Below are 27,961 nucleotides of genomic sequence, written 5' to 3' on the forward strand. Positions count from 1 at the left end.
CGGCTCACTGTACCCGGCAGGCAAGAACCGTCATTCCATCGGGTTCGTGGTTTTTCGGGCTTATTCTTCCTAAAAGTAGTCTGATCGCGTCGACTTCGATAATACGGAGCGTGAGTTATCCGAATGGCGAGTACTCCAAGTTTCGCCGTGGACTAAGAAATTCGATAGAGACGCGCATTGACTGCGTCGGAATGATTTCCGATTCAAGCTCTAAGGGAACTGTTTCCTCGCCCGACGGCAACACTGCTTCTCGCGAGCAGTGATTACTCTTTGTCCATTTCTCCCTTTCGTCTAGAGCTCAGTCTGCCACGTAGATAAGGATCTTCTGCAGCTTGGAGTTGGAGACAATCTATTGCCGAGAGAGGATGAGCCGGCATGACGGACTCAGCGCATGGGTTACCTCCGGTGACCGACTTGCGTTTTTCCATTGATTCCCCCGTCCGCAGGTCGAAATCTCGAACGTAGACATGTGAGAGAGACATTGCCAGCGACGCTGCGGAGGATCCTGCGCAAAGCGCTGCGATGAGAGTCAGATCTCAGACAGTGGAAGCCGCGCCGCTTCGAAAGCTGAGATCGCAGGGAGCATTTCCCCGCGAACGAGTCCTCGTCGACGATTGCTTCTCGTATGATCCCTCGAGAGCGCAGCGTGGTCGTCATGTGTGTTGACGGATCTTGTGCTGGTCAGTTTTGACGCGTTCTCATTCAGAGCGCAAGTCTCAGAACACATTAATGAACCGCAAATCTCGAAAAATTGTTTCTCCGGTCAGCAACGCACACCAGGCCAGAATCGAAGTTCAGAACTGATTCTCTCGCAGGACTCAATCCTGAGTGTCGGGCAAGGATCGAGACCACCGTTGCGGTGGGATCCCTCCCTGATCAGAGGATAATGCTGACGATCTCGAACTCTACGCCGCACCATGACCACGATTTGAGGACAAAGTCATGGTCTCGACGAGGAAACTTCATTCCTAGGAGATCGGAACACGCGCTGAATATGAGTGCGTGTATGCATTCATGCCCTCCGAGAATCGGAAAGCGCTTCCAAGAGATAGCCCTCGACTCTGAAGGGACTTGTCGAGGGAACTCATCGGGAACGACTTCACCGGCGCATTAACACTGATTCCTCTCATGCAGAAAAAATCACTTGACAGCATCAGGGAAAACACTCCGCGAGCTGTGCGTTCATTGAGTAATCGAGTATTGAGTTGTAATCACAGCTCTGAGCTGGGATTGTCTCCGGAGCCAGTGACGCTGGAACGCATTCTACGCCCCCGTTTTCAAAAAACTTCCTCTTACCTTCTCCGAAGGAAGCCCACTCCACACAGCTCCAGGCGATGAGCAACAACACCGTTTCCCGTGTGAACATCGTGTTCTGGTGCAACTACGGGGTCTGGGAGAAGAGCTGGATTTCACACAAAACAGTGACAAGAAGTTTCCGCTTGCCAGATGAGCTATTCGACTCTTTTTCAGGACTGAAGTTTATGGGTCTCTTGCGTGGAAAAATCTTGTACGGGAACGCGCATGCGTCAGAAGGCCCCAGCTCCCGCCCAAGAGCCTTAGTGCCCGCCCTCGGGGCCCACGTTGTGCACTTAACAATACGTATTGATATCGGTTGCCATCATCACCTTCGACACGCGTTCCGTCGCAGTACCTGAAAGTTCGCCTCGACGAACCCCTTGCGAGAAAAGTATGATGCGCTGCGGGGTCTGTTATTGACCCAGAGGCTGCGAGTTTCCGCCTCCGGAGTTTGATAGCATGTAAGAATTTATCCGAGTGCGAGATCGAAAGAGACGTTCGAGACTACGCTTGAGGTCCGCATGTTTTGGAGACGCGGCAGAGGTCTCGCCCGGAGCTCGGCTTTCGAAAGATTCTCGATTACCGACAGGGTCCGGGGACTTGCTCCGGATTAACGTCACCGTGACTGGAACGGGACGTCCGAAAATCACACGATGCTGCGGATCATGACTGCTCAAGGAGAGACGCTCTGCTTAAAAAAACTTCAACGCTCATGGCACCTCCGGGATTAGCATATCATTCGCTCTTCGGCAGTGTTCCCCTCTATCGAGTCGGAAGGTCATACACCAGGATTGCGTCAGAACGAACGAATCACGAATGTCGTATAGTGGACTTTTGGTCAATTTCTATTCTCGGAGTTCGTCCCGTGCCAGAGAGTGCCAATTCTGTCAGATTAGATGATCATCCGCTCCCTCGAAAAAACAAAATCCTATTGAGCCCTGTACTATCACCCGATCGCATGGATGCTCACAAGTGCGGCACGAACGGGATGCTGAACTTGTTCCGGCGTCCGGATACTGATATTCAAATCCTTCGATTCTCTTGTGGTCGGGGAATCTCTTACAAAAATTCACAAATATATTACTCATCGAGAATGACTCGCCAAGGAGTTCGACGAAGCACTTTGGACAACGGACAGCATTAGAGAACTTCTATGTACTGATCACTCGTTTCATTTTACGTTCCACGCATATTTATTCTGCGAGACGGTTCCAAAAGTAGGACGGCGCCGCCACTGTATTCAATCTCCACACGTCTGGACGGACCCTTCTTCTTCTGGGGTCAGCTTATCGCATTCTCAGGCCCTTGTCCCCCCTAGTTTCGGAGTCGCACTCGTCTTCCGAGAGGCTTCCTCGGTAATGTGAAGGCGGAACTCGAATTCAGTAGGGAAACTCCTCAGGTGAGAATTTCTCGTTCTCGAATACCAGGTTCATACGCTTGTCCGGCTCCATTGCTCCGCATCTAGAGCACGCGGAGTCCATCGCGAGGTTGCCGTTCGGCCCATTCCAACTCGATTCCTTCGCGCGGCGGCGGCGCTCCGGGACCCAAGCTACCCGAAACGTCTCGAGGACAGGTCATAAACGCAGAGACTGTAGATTGGCGCGGAGAAGTCGCCTTCTGATCAGTTCGTCGTCTACGGCCTAGATATATCTACGTCCACATATCTCTCCGAAGCGACAATAATTTTCAATTTCGAAGGACTTAGCAGCTACTCGCGCAGTCGCGACCCTCGTGGTGTGAACTCGTCCTCTCTCAGCAGAGAAAACTCTTGCCTCGTCGCGGATGGAGGAGAATTCCGATGACTATTCCGATGATACCGATTCGCGAGATTTGAGCAACATTGTGTAATGCTCAAAACTCTCACCGAGTCAGGGCTGATCGACATTCCTGACCTCCTGAGCCCTACTCTGCTCGAGCGATTCGCCTGCTTCGGCTCCGCAATACTACCCAAAACTCGAATCAAAATGACAAAATGCAGCAGACAGTGGGGCCGCTCGAAAGAGTCGATATTTGCTCCTCAAATCACAGCCTCGCTCGCGATAAGGCACGACTTGAATCCGACCGTAGGCCTTCGAAGTGGAGGTTGGCTGTCGACGCGCGACGGTCGTGTCTTTATCGAGTCGAATGTTGCACAAGCTTAGGTGATCGTTGCGAAATTCTCAGATGATGTTTTTTACGGACTGGCGACAAGAGAGGACCTGAAAGCGAGCGGATCGGGGAGAAGCGGAACGAAGACTGATTCTTCTCCGGGTTCATCTCTCGTCCGGCCTGCGAAGCGGGTCGACAGATGAATTTCTCCGCTCGGACATGTCGGAGCAGAGACGTTGAAAGAGTTCTCAACGAGTGAAGCTTACGATGCAGTTCCGATTCCGTTCGAAAAATTTGTGGCACCAGATCTTAGACTTGCAATCAATTCTACTTCCGGTGGGAGCTCCAGTTCCGCAGTCGTGCTCTCTCAACGAAGCTGGGCGAGTGTCCCCGAACTCCTCGTTCTCCTGTCGTCTCTGTACACCGCGTCCGCATATGGTGTGGGTGTCGTTCAGGTCCCAGAGGCACATCGAGGAAACCCAATCGGGACGAAATGAAGCAAATTTAAATTCATGTTAGTGAGAACGACGCGCTCGAATCGAGGAACTTGGAGTGAGGAGGACAATTGGGGCTTCCCTGGGACAGTTTGTATTAGAACAAATTCAGCCTTCAGCCGCGCGCTGCCTCCCTGTATTCGTGCGCTGCTCCTCTGTTCCAAAATCGAGGCTCAATTTCGTACAGCTTCCTTGGAGGGTCAGCGGGATGCTAGGATCCACCAGTAGATGTTTAGCACCACTACGATAGTGACTCGTTCAGTCAGATCGGTGCGCATGGAGCTCGCGATTCATAGAAGCGACGTTTCCACACTCTCCCGCTTAGGCCAGGGATCTCGAGTGAGAGCTCGTAGGGCGCGGTCCGGGGGATGGGGGAAGAGACGAACCTTTTCGCGGGAAACCGATGAGAATCGAATGATGAATACCCTGGCCCCCCAGGGGCGACCCGGAGCGAAGTCATCCATCCCCAGCTCTCTCATTAGTTTATCGAGGAAGCATCTTTAGCTGATAGTGAGCTGCATCGCGAAACGCCCACAGGTCGGGAATCCGACCTCATGGAACGTCTTCAACCGGGGACAATTCAGTCTTATACGAAAACTGAAGAACTCGGCTCGTGAAATCGCATAGTTGCCATGTTCTTGGGCTCCTAGATCATATTTCGGGTTTGGCCTGCGGGAGGAAGATACCGAAAACTCGGGAGCAATCGTCCGTAGTCGGATGATATCGCGCTTCTCAGATGGTCTATCGGCCGTCGATGCTGAGACTAAAACTATTACAACTATGTAGCCCCGCAGATCACATCGGAAGTTGAATCACACCTAAAAAAAGATACACAGCAAGGCAAAGCACATTCCTGTAGCTTTGATGTCACGTCCCTCCACTCGACAGCTCCGAGCGAAAGTCAGCAAGGGAGACAGCCGGGCTGCGGTTCGCAATCTCACCCAATAGCCATTCCTCGGACCACAATCTGACTGTGAGATCGCAGCCGACGATTCGCTCTGGCGTGACTTCCCTTCAATTAAGGGCGTCTGAATCTTATCCAACGACTAGGACAAACAGAGTCCCCGGTGTTGAGCCAGAGCGGGCATCAAGGAGGAATAGTATTCAGTAAGGCAATGAATTCTTGAGGCACACGCAATAAATGCAGAAACTCCCGAATTCCATACAAAGTCCATGGCAAGCCGTAGCCATCGGATCCCCACATTCGGTAGCGGGCAGCTCCTGTCCGGTCGTGGGAACACTCGTGTGACGATGTTCACCGCTTGAACGAGACGTTTTGATTGAGCGAGATGCGATATCCCCTGAATGCTGGAAGTCTCCTCCGAATCACTTGATCAGCTAGTGAAACTTCTCTGAGAATTGGCTGGATAAGTCGATCGGTCACCAGAGAATGGCTCACGCGAGAAAGTCTGGAGCTCCCGCTGAGAGGTGCCAACGATGAATAATATTGACGGGAAGGGAATTAAACGAGGTACGTAGTCGCCGCGAAGCAGAATGGCACCGCACGCTAAACGCAGATCTACGTGCTGAGCTCTATTCCCTTCCCGCTACACTGTTCGCAATCTTCGCCGACTCCACCATAGTGAACCCGGTAAGCCGTCGCGAGAGATAGAAAAGTAGACTACTGGAAATTGCGACATCTCCATCACAATGAAAGATCGATGCTCACTTCGGAGTGGAGCGGACTCCTCTCGGCGCCGTCTTATCATTCTTTCCGACTGCCTGTAGCTAGCGACATAGTCTTTTACACGCCCCCGACTCGCCTCATTCCGCGCTTTTATAAAGGAGGCTAGGGGAATCTATTCGATCGCATTGCGCTGCTTTCTTCCGACTTTATGCGTTCAATCTACTCCTCGATCTGCTACCAGTCACGTCAGCTTCGTCCGACGTCTGTGGGGCAAGCTCCACCGTCCCATCAATTCTGAGGTATCGGTCTCCATATCATTCATTGGGAGAATTGGTGGGGGAAAAGCGCGGGTCTAGCGCTGTTGCCTTGTTGCGGCTTGGATTCGGTCGAGGCTGCCGCCTTCGGTATTGTATCGGAAGACTGGCGGGAGATCATCCCAGCATTTCTCGGAGCTTCTCCACTGATGACGAATCCTAAACGTACTTGGAGGCTTGTCGAGAGAGCTTGACACATGTGGTTTTCTTTCACGGAGAAAAATATCTGTCCCACGCATCCTATGTATACGGAACCGCAAACGGGCTGTAGGACTGGAAAGTAGAGGGGTGGGCGAATGAGAGAAACTCGGATATTATTGAACTGAATCTGTGGACTAGGCTTTTCATGATACTTTTAGAGAACACCCATGCGAGGTTGGGGCTCGACGGAGTACCCTGTGTTGAGAACCCACAGAAATGATGATTCTCGGCGATGATACTTCGTTTAGATACTGATCGCAAGCTTGTCCACTTTCACAAACTCCTGCCTCGTCTATATTTGGCAGACTCGTTGGAGGTTCCGGCAATCATTTGTGATAGTATATCAACGGCAAGGTCACCTTTTCGAACAAGCAGAACCCCGGCATAGAGCACTGGAACGGGGCTACGACACTGAGGAAATTGTGCTACTCGGCCTCTGAGCCAGATCTCTCGACGCATCGTAGAGCGAAGCGTGAGCGCGCGGTGGTTAATCGGGAAAATTAAACTCTCTCCGACGGGGGGCACGGTTTTCGAAAGAGATAAGAATCCAAGCAGCTCTCACCGGACAGACCTGAGAAACAAGGTGAGCCGACTTCGGCTGAGTTGGTGAGTTCAAGGAAATCAAAGTCTTACCCGATGCTGCGGTATTCGTCCAAGAGATATTCTATCGACAACACATGTCTTTGACTCCTGGAGAAACATCAAGTTTGGAAAATCAGGGCCCGTAGGTTCAGAGGAAAGAACTTAGATGCTAGTTCAAAGGAGTTCAGTTGATATCTTCACGGGACCCATCGAGGTAGCATCATATCATAGACGCTTTCAATATACCATCGAGTCCCGCGTATAAGGGACCTCTCGATTTAGGTAATTTCACGTGGGTGTCGATGAGAACGAACTTCCCCCGGCATGGGGATGACAAGAAGGAAACTGAGGAGGGGGAAGGAGAGCCGTAGGAAAAAACATCTTGTTGCCCGATGAGGGCTCGGATAGGGATCACTTTGAGCTGAATCTCGTTTCACTCCTTTTCCCTTGTGATTCCCGGGCAAAGGGAGCCTCTCAAATTGACGTCCCAAATCGGTGATCACGCTGGTCACTGGAAGCAGATTCGTCCGGCTTCGACTTGATGTTACTACCGAGAGGCTAGAGAATGATTCCAAGTTCACAATGGAATGCGCACACAATGAAACGATGCTGATCCGCTCTCCAGAATATCGAATTGGGAACGAGCCTTGCACCCTTCATGACTCCGAAAGTTCATAAGGATCGAGCTTTGCTATTTGCTTGAAAAGCTAGCAGGCAGGACTCCGTTTCAACCGCAACAATCTTGTAGGAGTCGGAGCTCACGATTCTGCTACGAATGGTTCCTCCCGTAGATTTTTTCCGAAGCCGGACGCGATGGAAGGTGGGAATATCTCGGAGGAAGAGAAGGAAAACCGACTGGAGATGATCTGCTGAGAACTTCTGATAGGGATGGATGAGTGACTCCCCTCTTCCTGGTGATTCTGGATGTTGAAAGCGTCGATTGTCTCAGATCGTAATGTCCCGCATGGCATCTGTTGCGCGACGAGCGTGTGATGAGATGGATTTAGCCGCCTCATTGTCTCGGCGGTGTATCTCATGTCTCCTCGGATCGCTCCAGGGAAGTCTCACCACCATCACACCATCTTTAAAATCGTGGAATCTTGTCTGCTCCGGGGCAGTTTTTGGAATCCACAGTGGCCTCTATCTTTCTCTCTTCGACACCGCGAACCCGAACATCGAGGGGTTTCAACATCAATATAATCGTTGTTGCGGCGCTACCTTCTCCTCCCTTGCTCATTTTTTGTCGGCTCTGTCGCCACAGACCTTAGTGACTTATGACTCGGAGTGGCGACACCGGAGCCGTTGGCCATTGGCTCGGGAGAGATCTCCCTTTTCCGACAACATACAACTAGATACGTCGATGTGGTCAGATTAGATCTGCATTTGGTGCGCTCATCGCTCCGACTTTCGGTCCCACGTCGAGATTCCATGGGCGACGCTACGTTTGTACCCGTCGTCGGCCAACCCTGTGTCTGAACCAGCCCACTTGCTTCGAGGTATCCCACAAGCCTTATTCACGAGCTTATGCCCGTGTCCGCCTTGTGCCGACCTACACAGCCAGCGGCGACCCCCAAATGGTCGAAGAACTTCGCTATAGAGTACATTGATTTCAGCAAACCTGCTTCTGCTGGCGCCTGCGTGTCTGTTGTCTACGAATTTATACTGTGATAGATTCCCATAGGAATGTGCCCTTCTTCAAAACTTTGAACAGAGAGACTATGAAATTAGGAATCTTTTCCCCTGCTGGGGAGTTGAGCGCAACAGCTCAAGAACACAAATCGGGGCTATGGATACACGTCTTCATACGTCCTGTACCCATGGCTATGAGCGTCTGAGGAGGGAGAAAGGGGACAGGGGAGAGGGCCGACCTGTTCGTCTAGCGAAATATAGTATTCAATCGCCTCGATGGCGACAGGAGATACAGGCGATCGCAGATGAATTCAGAAAGAGGATTGGCGCAGTGAATTCCCTCCGACGACGAGAGAATCTCGCGAAGCCCTTCGTGAAGCGGAGTCCCTCGATTTTTCCCACGCGCCTCCGGGGTGTACTCATGTCCATAGCGACGCAAGATCCTAAAGGCTTTGCAGTTGTTGTCTCCGCTTTTTCGCGACGTGACGTCGGCGATCATACCCTAAGATTGTGGTTCTCTCCTGAAGCTACAATCTTAGAATATCTCGGCCCGAGGGGCGGCGTCTCGGAGTGAACCTCCTGCTCGGCTTCTCCTCTGTATTATGGAATCCTGACGATTCGCTCACATCTGTACCAGACTGCAGAATAAACAGCTCGCGCTCACATTCCGATCGATTTTGCTGTTCGATGAGCGAACGGGGCCGCGGTGTCCGGAACCCCAAGGCTTCGCGCCATCCTCGCCTTGACCCCTGTTTGCAAAGTCCAACCAGAAAATCGCGGTACATTGTGCTTGCACGAGCGGTGATTACCCTACATCTACATCGGCCGCTCCAGAAGCGTGTTAGAGTGACAAGAATTTCTGTCGGAGGCGGAGTCAAATGGAGCCCGCTACCTCCTGACTCTTATTCGGCAATCGAAGGTGGATCTACTCCGTATTCTCCTACACCAGAGTCTCGAAAACCTTCTGCTCATCTGAGAAGTCTATAATTTCCAGTCTAAGGGGAGAGCTGCTTTGGTTCCGAACTGCGGCGTATCTTTGCTATCGGAAAGAAGCGGCTTCTCTCGGGAGCGGCGGAATCGACCCAGAATATGGATGACGCGTGGGACGCTTTTTCCGCTGATTCGAGTTGGAAGAGTGTGTAATTCGGGAGTGCCTCTGACGCAGATCAGTTCCGAAAACGGATGGACCAATTTCGCTGACGTTGGAACGTGCACTCAATTCGGCTGGTGTGAACTCGACTAGCAATCGGAGCGGATGTTGTCGTCCTGCACGGGAAGGCGCGATGCTCTCTTGGCTTTCTGTCACGCCGGGCGAAAATCTCTGAGCGGCGGGGCTTCTGGCGGAAACATCGGAATTGACGTCCGATCCATGTACACCTGGAAGACACGGAAGATTGAGCAGTGTCAAAGGAAAAAACAAGTTGGATCCCATGTCAGTCCAGCAGAGCGCTCTTCGTAACCCTGCCACGAGCTGGCGGTGGCAATATCTGTTCAGCAGAGGAAGGCTCCACAACAACTCGGGTAGACAGCGTCTGGCAACAAATGGGACTGCGTTAAAGGGAGTCAGAGAGAATTTTCAACCCCAGAAAAGCCACGCGGACGTGGCTTGGCGCTTGAGCGATTCCCGCGGCAAGCCACGTTGCTAGCGATCGTTAAGAAACGATGCCGGGATGGGAGAGAACGAACCGAAGATTTCTGTTGCAGCGCGCAAGATTGCTCGCTATCTTTTTATTTCGCCCTACTTCCATTCGTTTCTATACAGCCCGTCGAAGTTCGCTCGCTCCCTATGAAGACAGATCACATCTCAAGTCCGGTGCGATTGATGTACAGTTTAAATACGCTCGTCGTCATCGTCGGGAGACTTGTTTCTGAATGTTGTACTACATTATTCGGCATTTATTTCTGCAACGATTTCAATTCAAAAACATTCTATATCACCACTTCTGCCCTCTGTATTCTCGGCCGTCGAACATTTGAAGTACAAGGCACGTTGGCAAGACACTTTGGAGAGGTATGAAACATCTGCTGAGATACTCGAAACTAACCGCGATGAAACATGGTTGGAGTCAAACGACTACACATTTATCACAAAGGGTGGCCCCGTCTCCATCTATTTGAATGTAGTCAGGAACAAGATGGTCATGAGTGCGATGATGGAGATACCCGACAACGAGTGTAGCACCGGGTAGCTGCAACTCCGGGCGAATACTGGCAATAGGATATGTGAGGATATCACCAGGAATTGGAACAGCTCGATGTTAGCCAGATGGCGTTTCCAGAACAGGTAGCTTTGCACTTTAGGCCCGAAACTCGCGAGGAAGTAGTAAGAGTAGAGCAGAACATGGACGCACATATTCACACAGACGCCGAAAACTGCTTGCCCCTCCACGCCGTAGGTGAGACCGTACACGCCGATGGCCACCGATATGCAATGGTGATAGATATGGAACATGTTTACTCGATGAGTCTTCTTCTGGAAGGCGTAGATCATCGTTCCCACGAAATCGAATATCCGCAAGTACAGATAGTAGTACATCAGACTGATGACTTCCATAGTCTGCTCCGAGCGATCGTTGTAATCCACTCCTGCGAAGCGCAAGCGGATGTTGTTAAGTACGGATTACGATTTTCCCGAGCAATCACGTGCGATACATCCGTCGCGGAGATGAGGACAACCTCAATTATGACCTCAAAATGGTTATTGTCACGCATCCTCTTAGGAAAGCTGCACTAGCTTTTCGATTCTACCACCAAGATCAGGCGGAGCGGAGGAACTTATGTGAGTCGCTGCGTTCGAGGGAAATATTCAGAGGAAGACGGAAGAACAAACGACAGCGACGATTATCCTTACACAACAACAGTGGATAGTAATCGGATTCCGCTATATCCGCCGCGCGGCGAGGATTTCGCCCTAACCGAATTTGAGGAAGTCGAACGCGATGGAAGTCGAGCGTTCACTCTCACTCTTCGAGTAAAAATTCTCACAGGTGGAATCGGGGGCGAGATGCCTATCGTATGTTTGGAATCTCGTCCCGTGGCACAGACTATCATCTTGCATGATGCAACACGATTCCTCGATACCTGAAGACCTGACACTGGATGCAGGCTTTGCATCGGGAAACAGAAAGAGTAATTGTCAAGAGCTAGACGAGTTTTGTCAGCCGCAGTTTTGATTCCAAGGTCGCTCTATCGCTAATGAATACATCGGATAGCGCTGACTGAGCCCTGCGAGAGAGAGTAGGACGATGACTGACCGAAATGACTACCGATTCCATGATTACGCTCACCTTGGCATACAAAGCTGTATCCACCACCGAAGTACGTGCGAGGTAATGTCCTCATGAGGAAATATATACTGGCTGCAGTCATGATGGAGGAGTAGATGCGAGAGGCCAGAACGAGTTTCATTGGTTTCCGACTCTCCATGAATTTCGGTATACCCTTCTTGGCCTAGAAATAATCGATGCGCTCAGAGAGGAGCGACACTCGTTGATGCTCCGCTTCATTCGATTGGGATCGGTATGCCCTGGAGAATCCTCGAGAAATACTAACCAAATATATGTAAGAGACGAGTAACGTCAATAAGAGTTTGAGATCCCCGAGCAGAAACCAGTTCTCCGTACGCGGATCACGCGTCGGCAGGAATGGACTCTCGACGGCGACAGACATCGCTGAAACATAAGAACCATTAGATTTAGGACTCACCCCCGGCAATGCACGATTCGTTTCTGGCTCCGGCTCATGCTAAAGCTAAGTTTCGCCACACTGTAAAGTTGGTACCCGCCTGATCGGGTTTGCCCTTGTCTGATTGCGCAAATGGCACGAAAACTGCCACCGGAGCTGGCAGAGCAGCCGGTGTGGCCGGTGTGGCCGAAGAATCAAAATCGTCGCACTTGGACGGCGTGATATGAGGCCCTCGCTTCGGAGACGTCGCGTCGTGAGCTTATCCATTCAGAGACAAGTCAGCTTCGAAACTTTGGCAGATCAGGCATACACGCAGGAAACTCTGACATAGCCCGAATAATTAGATCGCGGAAGACCGCTGTGGAAACAGTTGCGAGAAGCGAGCCTGGCGATGCCGCCGAATCTCTCGGTCGACCTTCGTCCCAATTTCGGCACAAACTCAGCACATATCCAGCTCTATGCACAAAATCACGATAGATGATGCTCACAATAATTACGTGATATACTTGAGCATTCAGAAGTTCTTTACAGTCTCACGGCACCGTAAACATTCAGATTGGAAATTAACCTTCGTTTCTGAGTCCGCTAAGGAGTTGGACCTTGGATCAACTTCGTTGTGGAAGTTCACGTCGCTCCTTGGGGTCTGAGGTGTTTCTGGCGGCGCGCTGAATAGCCACTGACATAACGAAGAGGAGAGGGAGAAAGGAAAGATCTTCGGCCGTCGCCGAAAAATCATTCAGACGACGTTCACGGGAACACATTTTCAGGAGAGATATATATCTCGACGGATTGAAATTCTGTGGAGCACTTCTCTCCCAGTGGCTCACCGGTGGACTGTGGAGAAACCACGATATGCGTCTCACTCGGGTGTTTAATGTTCGGCTGGCCCTCCGTCCTCGTTTCTCGGCATGCTCCGTGTAAATAGCGGGATAGGCCTCATACACTGAGCCATTCGGAAAAGTTCCGGAAGATGGTCTCCTCGACTCGCATTGACCCGCTCGATTCGGCCAGTGCTACGATTCTTCAACCCGGAATGAGATTCAGCCGCCATCAGCGGCCACTCAGTCAGCCATGGGGTGAAGACACCGTATGTCATGGCCGATCTAGGTGACGGCCAAAGCTCACGGTGGCGAGAAAAGAAGCTCCAGGCTGGCGGGAAAGGCATTGTCTCTGGGTTGTTTGTGACATGAAAAACCCTGTGAGCCGTAGCTTCGCATGGAGTAAGTATCCCATGATATAAGAACGCATGCCCCGGCTGTGCACAAAGCTTAAGAAAATTCTCAAGATGAGTTCTTCTCGTGATCGCTTCGTCCTTCTTCCACATTCTAGGAAGGAGGAGCTAGTCGCCGATGGATCGCACAGCCGTTTTCGAGAATACTTCGTCATGAATATCGAGAGCGAGCTATTCCCGAGAACAGCGGAGCTTCCTCAAACATTGACCACAGCAAATCCTGGTTTCGCATTCACACTACAAGACCATATTCTCAGTACGTGGGACGATTCGTTCGGAATCTGCGAAGCTCGGATTATCAGGTCTCCACTGCTTCGTTCGAGCTCGCGACCCCGAGTGTTTAGAGAGGGTGTGATCATCATTCTAATAATAATCGATGATCACCCATCTCGGAGCCGCAGATCCGCATCATCTGCGCGTGTCTCATATGGTACACTAATGCCAAACCATCAGACACGGCACCGCCGAGCCCCAATCGAAAGGGTAGTTCTCGGAAAACAAATCATTGTCTCAACCCGGAGTTCAACCGCGAAACCAGCCTTGTCAGTGGTTCACGGTCTGTCTTCATGAATTTCGCGCGAAGTGTGTCTTCGTGTAGTGGGTCAAAGGAGAATTCGCTGCGGAATCCTTCAAAACTTTCTTCGCATCATTAGCACGCGGAAGAATGCCAAGAGACGGAACAAAGTTGTGATATCAGAAACTTTCGCAAATGTTTCATAAGACCTCGCAAAAACTTTCGATCAGCAAGCCGCCGCGCTCTGCTCTGGAACTTTCAGCAAGAAGTTGACGGATTTCTTCGATAAGCGTCGAAGACTATTACAGAACGCGAGGTGAATTACGCTATTCGCAGCGCCGAAGAGCGCCGCCAGAAATCGTTCCCAGTGACAAAATTGAGGAGAGAAGGATATCACCGAAGGATAACGAAAGATGATACAAGAAAGTCCAAACCACAAGCGGCATCACTGCTCGAAAACGCCGATTTTCGATGTAGGAAAACCACCAAGAATCTCGCTCCTGTTCCCCATATCGTTGACATTCATGGAGAGCGGTCCTCTCGAGCGCCGCACCCAATAACGGGAGCTCCCCCCAGAGGAGCCGCGTGACATTCTCACGGCACACATCGAGAGGCGTTTGGCTGCTCTTCAGCCTCGAGCATGTCCCCGGACTATTTTCGAACTATCCGACTTTTTTGGGTCTTGAAAATCACTCACCTTCCACGTTTGAGCTGGTTCTTCTCGGAAGCTTCGAATCCCTGAGAGCACAGAGGAAGATCGAAGTCTGAAGTCTCCTCCGAATTTTCTCCGATGCTCTGGAGCTTGTCTTCGAAAGATCTTCGGCAACCCAAATATTTCCTCTCTTCTCGACTCTTACCCGCCATGCAGCAGCAGCTGACCCCTGGTTCTTGAACCGGTACCGGTCCACTCAGAAATCGTGATCTGGATCAAACATTATCGACGGAAAAATCATCGCCGCTCATGATGGAGAGACCTAAGATCTCAGTTCGGTATGGAATTCGACGGAAACGACGATAAGATTTGTAAGAGCGAGAGTCCACTGAGAAACCGGATAGCTTCGCGGTGTGTTCCCGAGCGGCCAATGTTTCAAATGGGGGCGATGACTCTTGAGCGTTCGTGGATCGTTCGCCAGCTGTAGCTGGCACGGGCCCTCGCCCCACCCTGTCGGTTTTCAGCCATCGCAGGCTCAGGAATATCGCAAGGCTCCGATTGGGACGTGTCTTTTTCAAAAGCCTCGATCAAGTCGGAAGGTTTCCCTTAGGCTCCACCTGCATTGGGATCCGTTGATGTGTCCCGTTGAGTTCCTTCTATGGCGTCAATCTCCACCAATCGTCGCGCCAAATCAGCATTCTCGCGGTCCTGTCTCTGGGGATATGAATTCTTCATCAAGTCAAGATATCTCTTTGACTTGGAAACCTAAAGCTTCCGGATCTACCGATGCGGTGGAAGAATCGGGCGATGTGGGATCCCCGTCTCATTTGTCCTTCATCTTTGCTGAAGAGGACGATACGAGAGATGAGATCGAGGAACCTGTAAGAAGTGACCTGAAGCTCTGGCTAAATGACCTCGACGCGGTGGCCGTGAGGTGTGCCGGATCCTGGGAGGATTCCCGACGATGCTCAAGATTTTAAAGATTTTGTAGAGCGATCCTCACCGTACTCATGACAAAAAGAGCCCCCAAGAGTTGTCTGTCGACGAACATTAGGAAACTACGAATCCAGACGGAACGGGGCGGAAATATGTGACACGGACAGGGAAACTTCGAAGGCACCCTGTTCCGAGAGCGCTTACCCTCTTTCTCGGAGTGCACCTGGCTTGCGGAGTTCTTCCATGAGTTTTGGAGTTCTCCTCCTCCCTTACGCGAAATAGAATCGGGGCTCATCGGATAACCTTGCCGTCGAGCTCCATCGCAGCGGCACCGACAGCAGGAGCGATCGGGCTCGGGGAAGCCGCTGGGTTGATGCGGCTCGACCCCGACAGTCTGAGACTCTCATTTGCTCAATGCATCGAGTCGGCTGACCGGTCTCTGCGCTGACTGTAGAAGCTGCGAAAGTAGCAATTTCCGTCCAATGTCGGAGAAGAAATAATCCACGCCCCCGTTCCGAGGAGAACGGGAATCATTCCATCCTCTGTCCTCGCTTCAGGAAATCCTTCTCACCGCTCGTCGGGCTTCCGGAGGCGGAATTCCGTTTATTAAAGGCTCTGCGGATTCAGAACACCAAGTCAACACTGTGTCCAGCTCGGATTATCAGAAATCCTCGACCAGAATCCTTGACCGCGATCCGGTTCAAAAATACCGAACGAGCGGGGACAGACTGGGTGATCAGGTCGCGCCATCCTTGTAGGGATCCATCGGAGCAATTCTTCGTCATAGCCCTTCTTATCTCCCGTTGGAAAATTCAATCAATACCATTCAATCAATATCAATCAATTAATACCGTTACCACTACCAAAGTGACGTGCGGAGATGTGAGCTAGGGTTCTGGATTCTGGTCTCTTCTACTCGTATCGGAATGAAGAACAAACAATGATGACAAATGAATGCTGACAAACAATGATTCTCCGCATGAGGGGATACCTTTTCAACGACAGAAGAGCTAATTCGTTCCAGATTTTGAGTGTTTCGCGCGATTCTCCTTTCCGAGTCCCAAAAGTAATCTCATACGCTCAAAAAGCGAGAATGGAGCTGAGAACCAATGTACCCACAACATGGGTGAAGACGGAGACAACCTACGGCGGAGCAACTCGATCGCGTATCCCCTCTGACTCTGATCGCTCATTCGGGACGTTTGCCGTCGATTCGGTGCGTGCGTCGGAACAGTGTCTTGACATTGGGACTAACTTCAGTCTCGGTCGCTATTATTTTCCTTGGAAGAATGGAAGCGCCCGGTATTGGCCCCATGCCTCTCCTCGACTGTCAGATAATCCACGCGGACTGTGTTTTCCTTCCTAGCTTAGGATTGATTGATCGAGCCGGCGCGGCTTTGGATCAATACACGATTTTGAGCTTGGAATCATCTAGCGAGTCGAGGCTGCGCAGCGGATCTCAAGATGTTCAAGTTTGGCATCCATGCGAGTCCTTTTCGAAGAACAAACCGCAAATGAGGATAGAACACGCTCTTTGATCATACCGGCGTTCACGATGCGGCCCCAGTCTTTTCTCCAGGAGATCTATCCAACGTGTAATAGTGTTAGAAGCATTCGGGGAGTCTATGCGCCCGTGACTCAAGATCCTCGCGACTCAGGAGTTCTTACTTTTATTGGCTGGCAGAGACGAGCGGGAGCTCGGTGTCATCTTCTGTGACAGCTTTGTGAATTCGCTGGATAAGCTGAAGGCCTGGCATGAGCCCGGATCATCCCGACCTAGGATCGAATAAAACCGTTCCGGGCTTCGATTTCTGAATCGAAAGAATGTATTCGCAGATCTTCTCCGATTTTTCACCGATTCCGTAGCAGGACAGGCGGAGGTTTCTCGGGCGCCTCTCCCTAGGCATTCGAGGTCGCGCTCCGCTCGCTTGAGGAGGTCATGAGATCCGATCATCATTATGATGTTCAAAATGAAATTCAACGGAGCAGGAGCCACTCCGCAGCGACTCAGGAGCGCTAGGTTTTCTACGCTTTCGCTCGCTCCAGGTGGGGTTGCACTAGTTGAACTTGCTTTGTGTGCGTCCACTCTGGATGCGCTCGCTGTTCGTTTCCCATCAATCATCCTCTTCCCGTCATCCATCGTCATCTGTCCCAACCTCCTACTCCTATTCGTTCTGCCTTTTTGCCCGTATCCCTGCGAACGGCTACCCTCCCAGGACCTACTCAGGAGTCCGTAGGTCGCTCGCCAAAACTTCCTCGACGATCGATCGATTCATTCAGTCAGTCAGTCAGGAGCCTGTGTACGAGATCCTTGTTCTCCCCTCTAGATCCTAGTGATCGATTTCTGGTACACGGAGCTTTAACCCCATTCTTAAGAGAAATGATGCTCATCGCATGGAAACCTCGAGCGCAATTCAATTTCCGCAAGGCCCGAAGCCAACCCTGAACATTCACGTTGATTGGTTCAGTCGTTCGGGCTCACAGCGAATTCCCGTTCCTTCAATTATTTCCCAAGACTTCAGTTTCTGGTGAGTGAAGCTTCCAAATAATTCCGAAAAGATAAATCCCGTCGCATGGAACTTCAGTGCCCCTATTGCCTCGGTCGGGCTCCGAGGAACACACCGCAGAATCTTCACGGCCACCGGTCAAGCCGTTCAGGAATTCCGCGGATCACAATTTCTCCTCTATTTTCGAAATGCTCGATTGCCGGTGAGTGGAGCACTCGAACTTCTCGAGCTGAGAGCACCCATCTCATGAATACGTCAAGAATCCTGGAAAGGGAATGGGGAATGCTGGGTCATCAGGAGACCACCCGTCTTCCCCATCACAGTCTCATACTTACAATCGAAGCCAGATATATCGGTATACCACCCTCACCAAGCGCCCGCGTATAAGCAACCGCGTATTTTCCCTCTCGATATCGGAAGAGTTGACAGATGTGAGAAGGATCTTTGCCTCTGTAGCACCCGGTGGGAACTGGTGCTTGACTCTCGGCCGTATGGTCTGATCCAGTCATGCACTCAGGTTCAATGGAGGATCACTCTCGAAGAGTGTTCAGATTGGAGCATCCGGCCCGCGGTGCAATGACAGGTTTATTACTGGCGGAGTTCGGGGACCTTGGATGCAAATGAATGAAACGGGCAACTTCTTTCAGCACAAAATAATTGCGAGTCTGATCCATGACTGGAAAAATGGGCTTTCTATAACTCCAAAGTGACACTGTCGGAATCGCTCCGTGCGCATCCCGGACTCCAACGAGTGGCGGGCATTCTCGTTACCATATTCTATCGGACTGGGGTACACGCAGACCGTGACTCTTTCAGACTCGGCATCGAAGCCGCTGACCATCCGCTGACTTTTTCAACTTCTCATATCGAGCGGGGCAGCCATCTCTCCTCCTCCGAGAAGAAGGAATCCCCGCTCTTTCTGGAGGCCATAAGCCACTAATGATGATGCAGCGGACCTCTTCATCCGGGGTGAACACAGGCGCCTCCAATCCCGAAGTCTTGTCGAAAGTCATGATACTCCACCCGCTTCAATTCTCAAAAATTATGATTCCATAAAGCTTACGGGACGGAATCCCCGAGAGAAAAGGGGGGACTGGTCAACCATTTATACACTTTTCGATCGACAGCGTATCTTTCCTCCCGTCAAAACGAGGATCGCAGAAGCGATTCATCCCGCCAGCTCTCATCGGACTCGGGCTGTGAAAGGTTACGCGGCCCCTGAGAAGCGCGCTAGGAAATAGACTTCCTGTGGGACTTAAGAGGACCAGATGGGGTGCATGCGAAAACAAAGGGGAGGAATCGTCCGAGACATATTTCCTAACGCAGAATGGGCGGTTCGAATACCGAGGTATTTGAGCCTGCTTCCGAGACAAGCTGAACTTCCTGGCCAGACCGAGCAGAACGATAGCGCGCGCACGGAGGCAAACGGGATATCGTAGGCCTCCCGGAGTCTCCGCGATGGAGAGCAAAGCTCCTCCGTAGGATTAAATAAAAAATGTCGAGAAAATAATGCTTTATCGAGGACGCGGGAGCGAACATGGGGATGAGTCATCGTTCCGGGGTAGAGAAGCAATGAGCCGCAGATGGGTACCATCCGTTGTCTCCCCGGATCCCGGATGCCCCATCCAGAGGGTGGAGTGCTGATCAGGCGTGTGCCTCTCCATGATGCTTCCGTATACCTATACTTCCCATGTTGAAGGAGCAAACGGAGCCCGGCACACCGCCTCGTCTAAAATACAATACTCGAGGCGCGTGATTTTATCCTCCGGTCGAATGGAAGTTGACGGATAAAATCATCAAGACTCGCGCACTACTGTGCTTGTTCGGGTTGATCCCAAGAACTTGGCCGAGGATATTGCATTGGTAAATACTTGTCTTGCGGCTGTCTTTGACTCCTTCTGTTCTCTTCGCCTCTCAATCAATGCTGATGAAACTAAGCTTCTACACTTTCGTCAGCGTCCCTAAACTCCATCACCTGTAGACGGTTTGATTGTCCTCAATGGTGTGACGCTCCCTCTGTCTCAGTCGGTCACTTGCCTCGGTTTGGTCCTAGAGGCCAATCTTTCGTGGCTGAAGTACTCCGTTCAGTTACGTCGAAGGCTTGCATCATACGCTTTTTGCCTCCATAGGCTCAGACGTCTTGGACTCCCTCGCAACATTCTTATCTCTGTCCATAGGGCTATTATAGGTAGCTCCATCTCCTATTGCTGCTCAGTCTGGGGCCTGTCCCCGTCCTCCGCCGTCCTCCGGTCAGTTCAGATCGCCCAGAATAATGCGACTAGAGCTATCTATGGACTTCCGCCCCGCTCGTCGGTCTCCCCTCTTCTCCGCTCGCTCTCCTTCTTCAATGTTCGCCAACTCTGTACCTACCGCATCGCTTGCCTGGCGTTTCTGTCGATCTACTCTCCTGCGCATCTCCCTAAGTCGTGCATTTCAGAGTTTGTCACCTCCCTGAGATCGTTGAGAAACCATCGTCTGCGCGTACCACGGGTTGTTCGGTCGTCCTCTAGGGCCACACCTCTGTACCAACTCTCGGATGTTTTGAATAACCTCCCTGCTGATCTTCGAGGAGTTACCCACTACCGTGAATTCAACGGTAAACTGCGTACTCATGTGCTGTCTACTCAAAGTGCAGCCTAACCGGGCTTGCGGGTATCCACCCAATTCATCGCTATGTAATAAATCAAATCAAATCAAATTGGTCTGCGAATATTTGAGTCCACGAGCTCTATGGATAGAGACCGAGATTCCGGCGGCCGAAGAGCTCCTGCCGGTACATGACGTAATGTGCCGGGGGTCTCAGTATTCACGGCACATCGGATGGTCGGTGCATAGGGTGGTGACGGGCGATGTAACGTTAAAAACACGTGACCGTTTATCGGGCTGGGCTATAAAGAAGCAGGGCCTTTACTACCAACGCACAGGTTGTTGGACTGAGAGCTCTGAGAGAGAAAACTGATATGCCCGTTCCGTAGCTATCACGATTCTCTTTCAGTCCCGTCATGATCAAGCTGAGGGGAGCTCGATTTAGGGAGATCGCGCAGGGATAATATCGTAGAGGAGGCACGACGAATCAACCATTCTATGATATTCGAACCATGAAATTCTTCCGGACTATGGGGAATAGGAAAAATGATCGTGAGGACTCCCTCGCGAGCCTCGCGGACCCCATGCCAGGTCGCATCTCTCCTATTGTGGGACGCCGATTATTCTGAGGCTCTTCGTCCACGAGACGACATCCCGGGAAGTTTCCCGCGTTTGCCCTCCAACGCTTCCAAGGAATCATACGCCGCGGATCGCACAGCTCCGCACACGCTGCATGCTGTAAGCTCATAGGAGTCGTTGAGCCGGAGACTCCGAATAGCGATGATATCACAATTTTGCCTCCATTGAAAGCATTTGTATGGATCTCGCATATATCGAAGATCACTGTCATGGTCGATTCGATTTTTTCACACATGTGTGCCAGAGCCGTGTAGCACAGAGGAAGACATCTTGATCGATTCTTCCTCGCCTCGGATTTGATCCAGGGGGACATAATTCGCTCAGTTAGCTCGAGGGGTCAGGTGAGGGATGGAGTTTTCAAGTGATGGAGGTCGGCGTACAATAATGAACCGAGAATCACAGAAATTGTCACCAACGTCAACTCACGAGCGACAGGAGCTCCGCCGAATGCACGGGTCTGCCTGCGCCAAAGTTTCTCCCGCTCAGCTCTTCATCAGCTGATGCCGCCAGTTTGAAATGAGTTCTGTATCTTTAGATCACCGCATTGAGATGAAGATACACCTCAAGAGCCGGTGGGGCGAGATCCCAAGTGCTGTGGACAGGTGGGTCGCGGGGTTCAAACGTTTGGGACACGCTGCCTTAAGCTGATCAGTCGTGCATGCCGAATGGGGCCGCCTGCGAACGTCAAGATCATGCTGAAGACATTGAGCTCACGGGGCGCGTTGACAAGGATCGTGTCGAGTCGCGTGACTTTTGCTCGTATGAATAAGTGTCTGAAGAGGGTTTCGCCTGTACTTAGAATTAAAACTAGCTAGGACTCCCCGAAGCGACGCGATGATTTCCATCGGGAGCGATGAATGAAAATGTTGTTGATTGTTCCCCGGTCGAATCACGGTTTCATCATAGCTAGCGATTGAGGGAACGTCTGGAGTTTGAATAGTGAGTTATGTTTATTAGAACAGTGGTAGACTCTCCCGACGTCTCCCACATCGAGAGCTGAACCTTGACGGAAGATCCCCCGGCAGTGATCAACGCATACCTTCCTCATGAGCCGAATATTTCCGACGGTCTCCTGATCTAGTCCATGCACACCTCGGATAGCGATGGACCTTCCAGAATCAATGAAGAATATCGGGGTGTCGCTCTCTACTCGAATCCTCGAGTCATGAAATTATCCCCCCGGGGGGCTCGGGAGCTTTCGGCCATTATAGAAGCGATAATGAGAAATAATGATAATGAGGCTTTCCCATCACAGCCTCCTGGGCTGAAGAGGCCGAGGACGGTCTGAGCTCGCATGAATTTTAGAAATATTCTTATACGAGAGTTGGCGCCCGAATCTCATGATTTATGGGACACTCCGATCTCTCTAGTGTATAGGGATCTTCCTCTCGATTCCGAAAAGCGAATAACAGTATGGAATGGCCCTCTGAGCCGACGAGCATTCTCAGTCAGCGCCATCTTCGACCGAACGATCCAGTTACGTTTGCTGACTCAGCTCGCCGTTATGCGCAGATGAGCGTTTGCTGCGCGACCCAGGCAAATTCTGTCCGAAGTTCATTGCTCAATGAATAGCATGGGATTTATTCTGCCGGTTTTGGCTATGACGAGAGCTACGGGATCTTCCGCGTTCCGCAGGCACTCCGTGGCGAAATGATGAGAAGCGTCCGTCAAGACGGTGTTATTAACTTTTTGTATCTGATCGCCGACCTGCAACGAGTTTCATTAAAATCGATCGGAGCTCTAATCGGCATCAATCAGCCTTCAGAGGATCGTCCCCCTCAGAGTCCGACATCGATTGGGGACGAACAATGTCGTTCTCCGTTATCCGCAACATATTATTTCTATTCACGAACCTCGATCCCCCCGACGCGATATGCTACGCCGTTCGGATTGATGTTCTTGACGTAGATTGCGGTACCTCCACCGGGGACTTCATTGCCGACACCCCCCGTCACAGTGAGACCTAGCGGTTGCCCGTTCTTTTCGAGAACCAGCTGGAAGCGTATAGCTGTTCGAGAAAATTCTCCGGTTGTTTACGTGAGGGAGGGTGGATTTGTGAAAGTTGAACTATTTACCTGCATGATGTGAATTTTGCCGACGAATCGTTTCACCGTCAGTCGAACCATGCTTCCGGATAAATTCAGCAAACGGGTGGCTGCCTTGTGCGACATGGATCTCATGTCGTGTCCATTAACAGCAACGATAATATCTCCAACCTGTTGTCGGAATTTCGATATGCTATAATTCTTTTCGCGCTTCTCCGATCCATATCGAAACCTTCTATAAACCAGGACTTAACTCACCCGGAGCTTTCCATCGAGAGCCGCGAGTTCTCCAGGAATGATCTGTGACACGTATATCTGAGCATCCCCGGACCGAACTTCTTCGCCGAGTCCTAGAATCATGCCAAGGGATTTGTTGAGAAAGGCGAACTCTCAGCCAAGTTCAGAGGCTGTCGACTCGGACAATCCTCGGGCTGGCAAAACCAATGTGTCTGCTCGGCCCCTGATCTCGTACAAACTCTGATTTACCTCACCTCCGCGAATCACGAAACCGAGTTCTTCGGATCTCTTCTTGGATCTTTTCAAGACGATATCTAGCGTATCCCAGTCAGGATCGAGGAGATTTTCGCGCGACTGAAATCTCGAAGCACGTGAAAATCTTCCGGTCGTCGCTGAATGAGAACGAATCGTCTCCGAAAAAGTCGAGTCGTCTCCAGCCGAACTGACCTTGGATTTCCTCGTCGAAGAGCGAGGTGTCGATGTCACGACCGCGTCAGCCACCTCGGTTTCGGACTTATCGGAGCTCAGTCCGAGCAGAGCGATGTTGCGACGGGCGGCTGGAAGGCTCGCCGGCTCGACTCGCGCGGGTCTGGCGTCGTACGAACTGCTGCTACGCACAGGCTCCGGAAGACCCGAGCTGTTGGCTCTGTTGTAGAGACTGTCGCGTTTCTGGATGTCCGCGTTTTTTCTCGGGTAATCATAGACGTCCAAGCCCGCCGCCGATTGATATTGTTTCATTTGCGCTCTGTCGCCGCTCGGTATGTTCTGCTGGGAATTGAATTTCACACGCAACGGCTCGCTGTACGCTTGAGCGTGTCGTTCATGACTGGCTTGAGCGAGCTGCTGGAATTTACGACGAGCCTCGATGAACGTCGTAGGTTGCTCGTCGGACTCGTCGGCCAACAAGTTCCGTGCACTGGATCGTGCCGCATTCCCGTACCGATTGCCCAGATTCTCGTTGGACTTGCGATTCAATTGTTTTTCCCAATTCTTCACTGGTTCTTTCGCAAGATGATTTTGCCGTTGCGCTCCAAGATCGTTCTTGTCGTTGTCGACGAGCTCGAAGGAGGAGTCCAGATCCTTCCGCGGTTTTATCCACGACGAATCACCACTCAAAGCGATCTTGCTGGTCGGACGCTGGAGTACCGGTTGATTCTGCCTGCTCACCCTCGCGGAGCCCTTCGATTCCGGAGAGCTATCGCTGTCATTCAGTGGTGGCTTCGCAGGCAGTTCATTCGTGGTGGGTGCCGTTCGGAAATTTTCCGGCTGCCGAGTCGGCTCCACCATTCCGTTGGCGTTGTGGACTCGTGTATTGGCGGCACTCAGAGCCCGTCGACCGGATGGGGGCGGAAGGGATCCGCCGCGTTTTCCACTTGCTTTCGAAAGTTGTCGTTCCAAGGATAGGAAGGAACGCGCATCGACTTCATCGTTGTTCTTCCTGGCCATGTATCTCCGCTGACTTGTGGAAAGGTCGCCATAGCTCCGATTCAGCGTCGAGTTCACGGAGAAGTTACTGTACTGACTTCGGAAGGATTTGGGCGGCTTGTTCAGATTCCAGAGGGATCTCCAATCTTCCAAGTCGAAAATTCCCATGCTCACTGCGGGTCTCGGATGAGAAGCACTGTCTCTGAGAAGAACACTTCGAATATCTGTCACTCGCTCCTGACCGCGAATCGGAACTCGCGAGCGTTGACCGTTTAGACACGTACTCTTTCAATTCAGAGCTCAACGACTTGTGGGAGTGACCGCGGCAAGATAGTCTCCTAAACAATGCGCCTAGTCTACGGAAGGGGAAAGGGGCACGCCGTTAAACCGATAGTCTCTGCTGCAAGACTAAGAGCAAAGGCACGCACAGCGCTAGGTGACGTTGACATCGTTACTCGACTTTCATTCTACGGAGCTGCTCTTCTGCTTAAAGACTGCTATTCTGTCTCGCGCTTCGTCGCGAGAGGCGGACTCGTAGGAGAAGGAAATACTGAGCTGATGTTTTCTGAGTCTCGAGAAGAACTTCCCGAAAGCAAACACTGCGCCTACGGTCGCATCAGACCGTCGTATTCTCATTCGGCGGAGACGTCTGTTTGTCAGGCGGAATCTAAAACAATGGCAAACGAGCGACGGCCTACTTTGAGGCAGTCATGATCTCTCACTTTGGGTGATTCCTTCGCACCGTCGAACGGAGGTGCTGCCGAAGCAGTCTGTGTGATTTGCGGATTCTGCTAATTTTCCCTCATCGCTCATGGTTCCCCAGACTGTGAATATTCCGAGGCTATCTCAGCCTCGAACCCTTAGGGAATACTTCTGAGTCGATTGGCCTTTTGAATGCCGGAAATCTGATCCATAGGCGGAGATCCTGACTTCGGAACATATGCAGTATGCCATCCCACGATATGCATGGGGAAACTGTCCTTTAGTTGGACCATCCGTGCCGCACCGGAGGACCCGGAGCTCGATGACTCGGGTAGTCCGATTCGGCGTCCGAAGCCCCGAAGCCTCTCCGGCAACCGTCTCAGGAAAAGAGGGGGATCCGATAACCGACGGGCCCACCAGTTCCTGCGTAGTTTCCGAGAGTGACCAGCGCGGGTATGCTGAAGAGCTGAAGAGTGAGTCTGGAATGTTCAAAGTTTACAAGAGGGTATGGACGAGCCTCCGAATCGTGGAGTCAGCCTCGACTTCTGTGACAGGTTCCGGAAAACTCGTTCCATCAGCGTCTTCAGCAGTCGATAGTCTTCGGATTCTGTTCCGGATCTTCCCGAAGCCAGTGATTCCGAAGGAGGGAAAGATCCCGGATGCATAATATCAAAGTCTTCCGGAAGAATTGTGGAAGCAAGACCCTGTCGAGAGCCATTCCTATGATTCTACGTTTGAGATTCGATTGTCACTCCGATGAAAGCTGATATCGGCTAAGCCACCTGCGAGCATTACTAAAGCTGCTAGGGAACACAAACGACGCGGAGCTTAAATTAGACGGGACCCTTTCCGGCCACGCATCGTGTGTCGTCACGAATACCCGACAAAGCTATCGAATTCTTCTCCGTTTGGTGGAAGACATTGGCCACGAATGTCAGAGGAATGAGTCATCTTAGAGATGGGAGCGGGCTCTCGCGATTCTTGTACCATCGGAGCTCCGAAGCGCAAGGAAACACTCGGTTGTAAAGTACTGGAAAGAAAAGTGATTCTCCGTCACGATGGAAGGAGGAAATGCACCCAGTGTTGTCGTGGGAGCGGACCATGTCCAGCAGAAATTCGTTGAGACCCCTCATCTCGCGTAGACTGTCGAATCTGTGATTATCTGTGAATCGGTGAGGTTTAATCTCGGAAGCACGTAACACGATCGCCGACCCACCTGAACAGCGAAGAGGGAGATCCGAATTGGTACCGTCTCCAAAAGACGGAGCAAGATGGCAAGAATCAAGGAGGAGTTCCGCTGAAATCCTTGCAGCCTCCGAGGACTATTCGCGGCGAAGCATCGATCGAAAATCGGTGGAACTCGGGCAAATGTCTGCATAAAGGCCGAGGTCGGCGCGTTGGTGCATAGGGAGGACCTGATGTCTGAGCCTCCATTATTCATCTCCATTCTGATTCTATCTCAGCTCATTCACTCTCCGTTTTCACTTGGCTAAGGTCCTCAGCATCTGCTCCCAAGAGCCAAAGCAACCCGTTGGAGGGGGCCGAATATCCTCCCTCTTTTCGGTAAGCTGATATTTTGATGAAAGCAATCAAGTTCGATTCTCACAAATTTGATCACACTTTTTTTAACCCCCGAGTGCTGTCCGTAGCTCCGTTCTACACTGTACGGTTCATACATATACTGTTTAACCTTGACTTACGTCACTAATTGGTGCGCGACAAACTGACGTCAGTTGAGAGACGTCGGGACGTCAATCGAGGCAGGGTCCTCCGAGAAGCTGGGAAATGCTTCTCTAGGGTCCCGGCGGCGAAGACACGGTATGTTTGTCTGTCGCCCGGCAGGTAATGGTCTTATCCAGAAGTCGTTCGATTCGTCTCACATAGCAGCAAGCTACAATTCAGTCTTCCTTTTTCCTGAAAATAACTCACGTGAACAACTTGCTTTTCATCGTCTCCTAACTCGATGCGGTGTGGAACGAGAGCGTTATCTACGATGTCTATAATCTTCGGAGAGCGATCGGGATGCCTTTCCCGGGAGTTGGTCACGGCCTGCTCAATAAAGGGAAACGAACACCGTCCTCGACCGTGAACCTGCATTCCAGTAAGCCCACACTTGAATCTACCAACTCAGGAGATCGGACAGGAGAGGGTGGCGCCAGTACTAGCTTGACGTAAGTTCAGACAGACCATGTACTTCTGAAGTTCGACTGTGTCGTAAATTACGAATTCTGTGTTATTCCCCCCCCCCAAAACGCGTTTCCGCAGACTCCCGAGCTGAAATGCTTTAGAAAGACAATGCAGCGTCTTCGGAAAGCCGGAGTCTCCGAACCAACCGACTGCCGCCGTCGATCTGATCGGCCCAATGATGCCCGCGATCGGGCGTTTTAATCGGAGTATTTTTTTTATCAGTACCTGTTAGTATCGGAAACTCGCTCCAAGCACGTCCGACTGGTGGGTTGGGAATATGTAGTATACCTGGCGTCGTTTCGAGCCGTCGAATTTCTTCCGACGCGACTTAGTCTTTGGGGTAACAAAGGATTCCCCATGATTTGCCCATTTTTCTCTGACCATG

The 27,961-nt window shown here is 51.4% G+C and overlaps 2 protein-coding genes across 2 annotated transcripts; both read right to left on the reverse strand.

Moving 5' to 3' along the window:
• Nucleotides 1–10,158: 10,158 nt before the first annotated feature.
• On the reverse strand, nt 10,159–14,451 carry LOC100907542 (elongation of very long chain fatty acids protein 4). Its single transcript, XM_003737501.1, has 4 exons — nt 14,358–14,451; nt 11,784–11,902; nt 11,519–11,681; nt 10,159–10,817 (listed from the first exon to the last, which is right to left on the reverse strand). Exons 2-4 carry the CDS (start codon nt 11,898–11,900, stop codon nt 10,342–10,344), a joined length of 756 nt encoding a protein of 251 aa, XP_003737549.1. The 5' UTR covers nt 11,901–11,902; nt 14,358–14,451; the 3' UTR covers nt 10,159–10,341.
• Nucleotides 14,452–22,008: 7,557 nt separating this feature from the next.
• Nucleotides 22,009–24,994, reverse strand: LOC100899018 (uncharacterized). Its single transcript, XM_003737526.2, has 6 exons — nt 23,710–24,994; nt 23,517–23,616; nt 23,284–23,375; nt 23,056–23,196; nt 22,834–22,974; nt 22,009–22,687 (listed from the first exon to the last, which is right to left on the reverse strand). The coding sequence occupies exons 1-6, from the start codon at nt 24,853–24,855 to the stop codon at nt 22,535–22,537; spliced, it is 1,773 nt and encodes a 590-aa protein (XP_003737574.1). The 5' UTR covers nt 24,856–24,994; the 3' UTR covers nt 22,009–22,534.
• Nucleotides 24,995–27,961: the final 2,967 nt, after the last annotated feature.

The sequence above is a fragment of the Galendromus occidentalis genome, unplaced genomic scaffold (assembly GCF_000255335.2).
Source record: "Galendromus occidentalis unplaced genomic scaffold, Mocc_1.1 scf7180000075563, whole genome shotgun sequence".
Taxonomy (NCBI): Eukaryota; Metazoa; Arthropoda; class Arachnida; order Mesostigmata; family Phytoseiidae; genus Galendromus; species Galendromus occidentalis.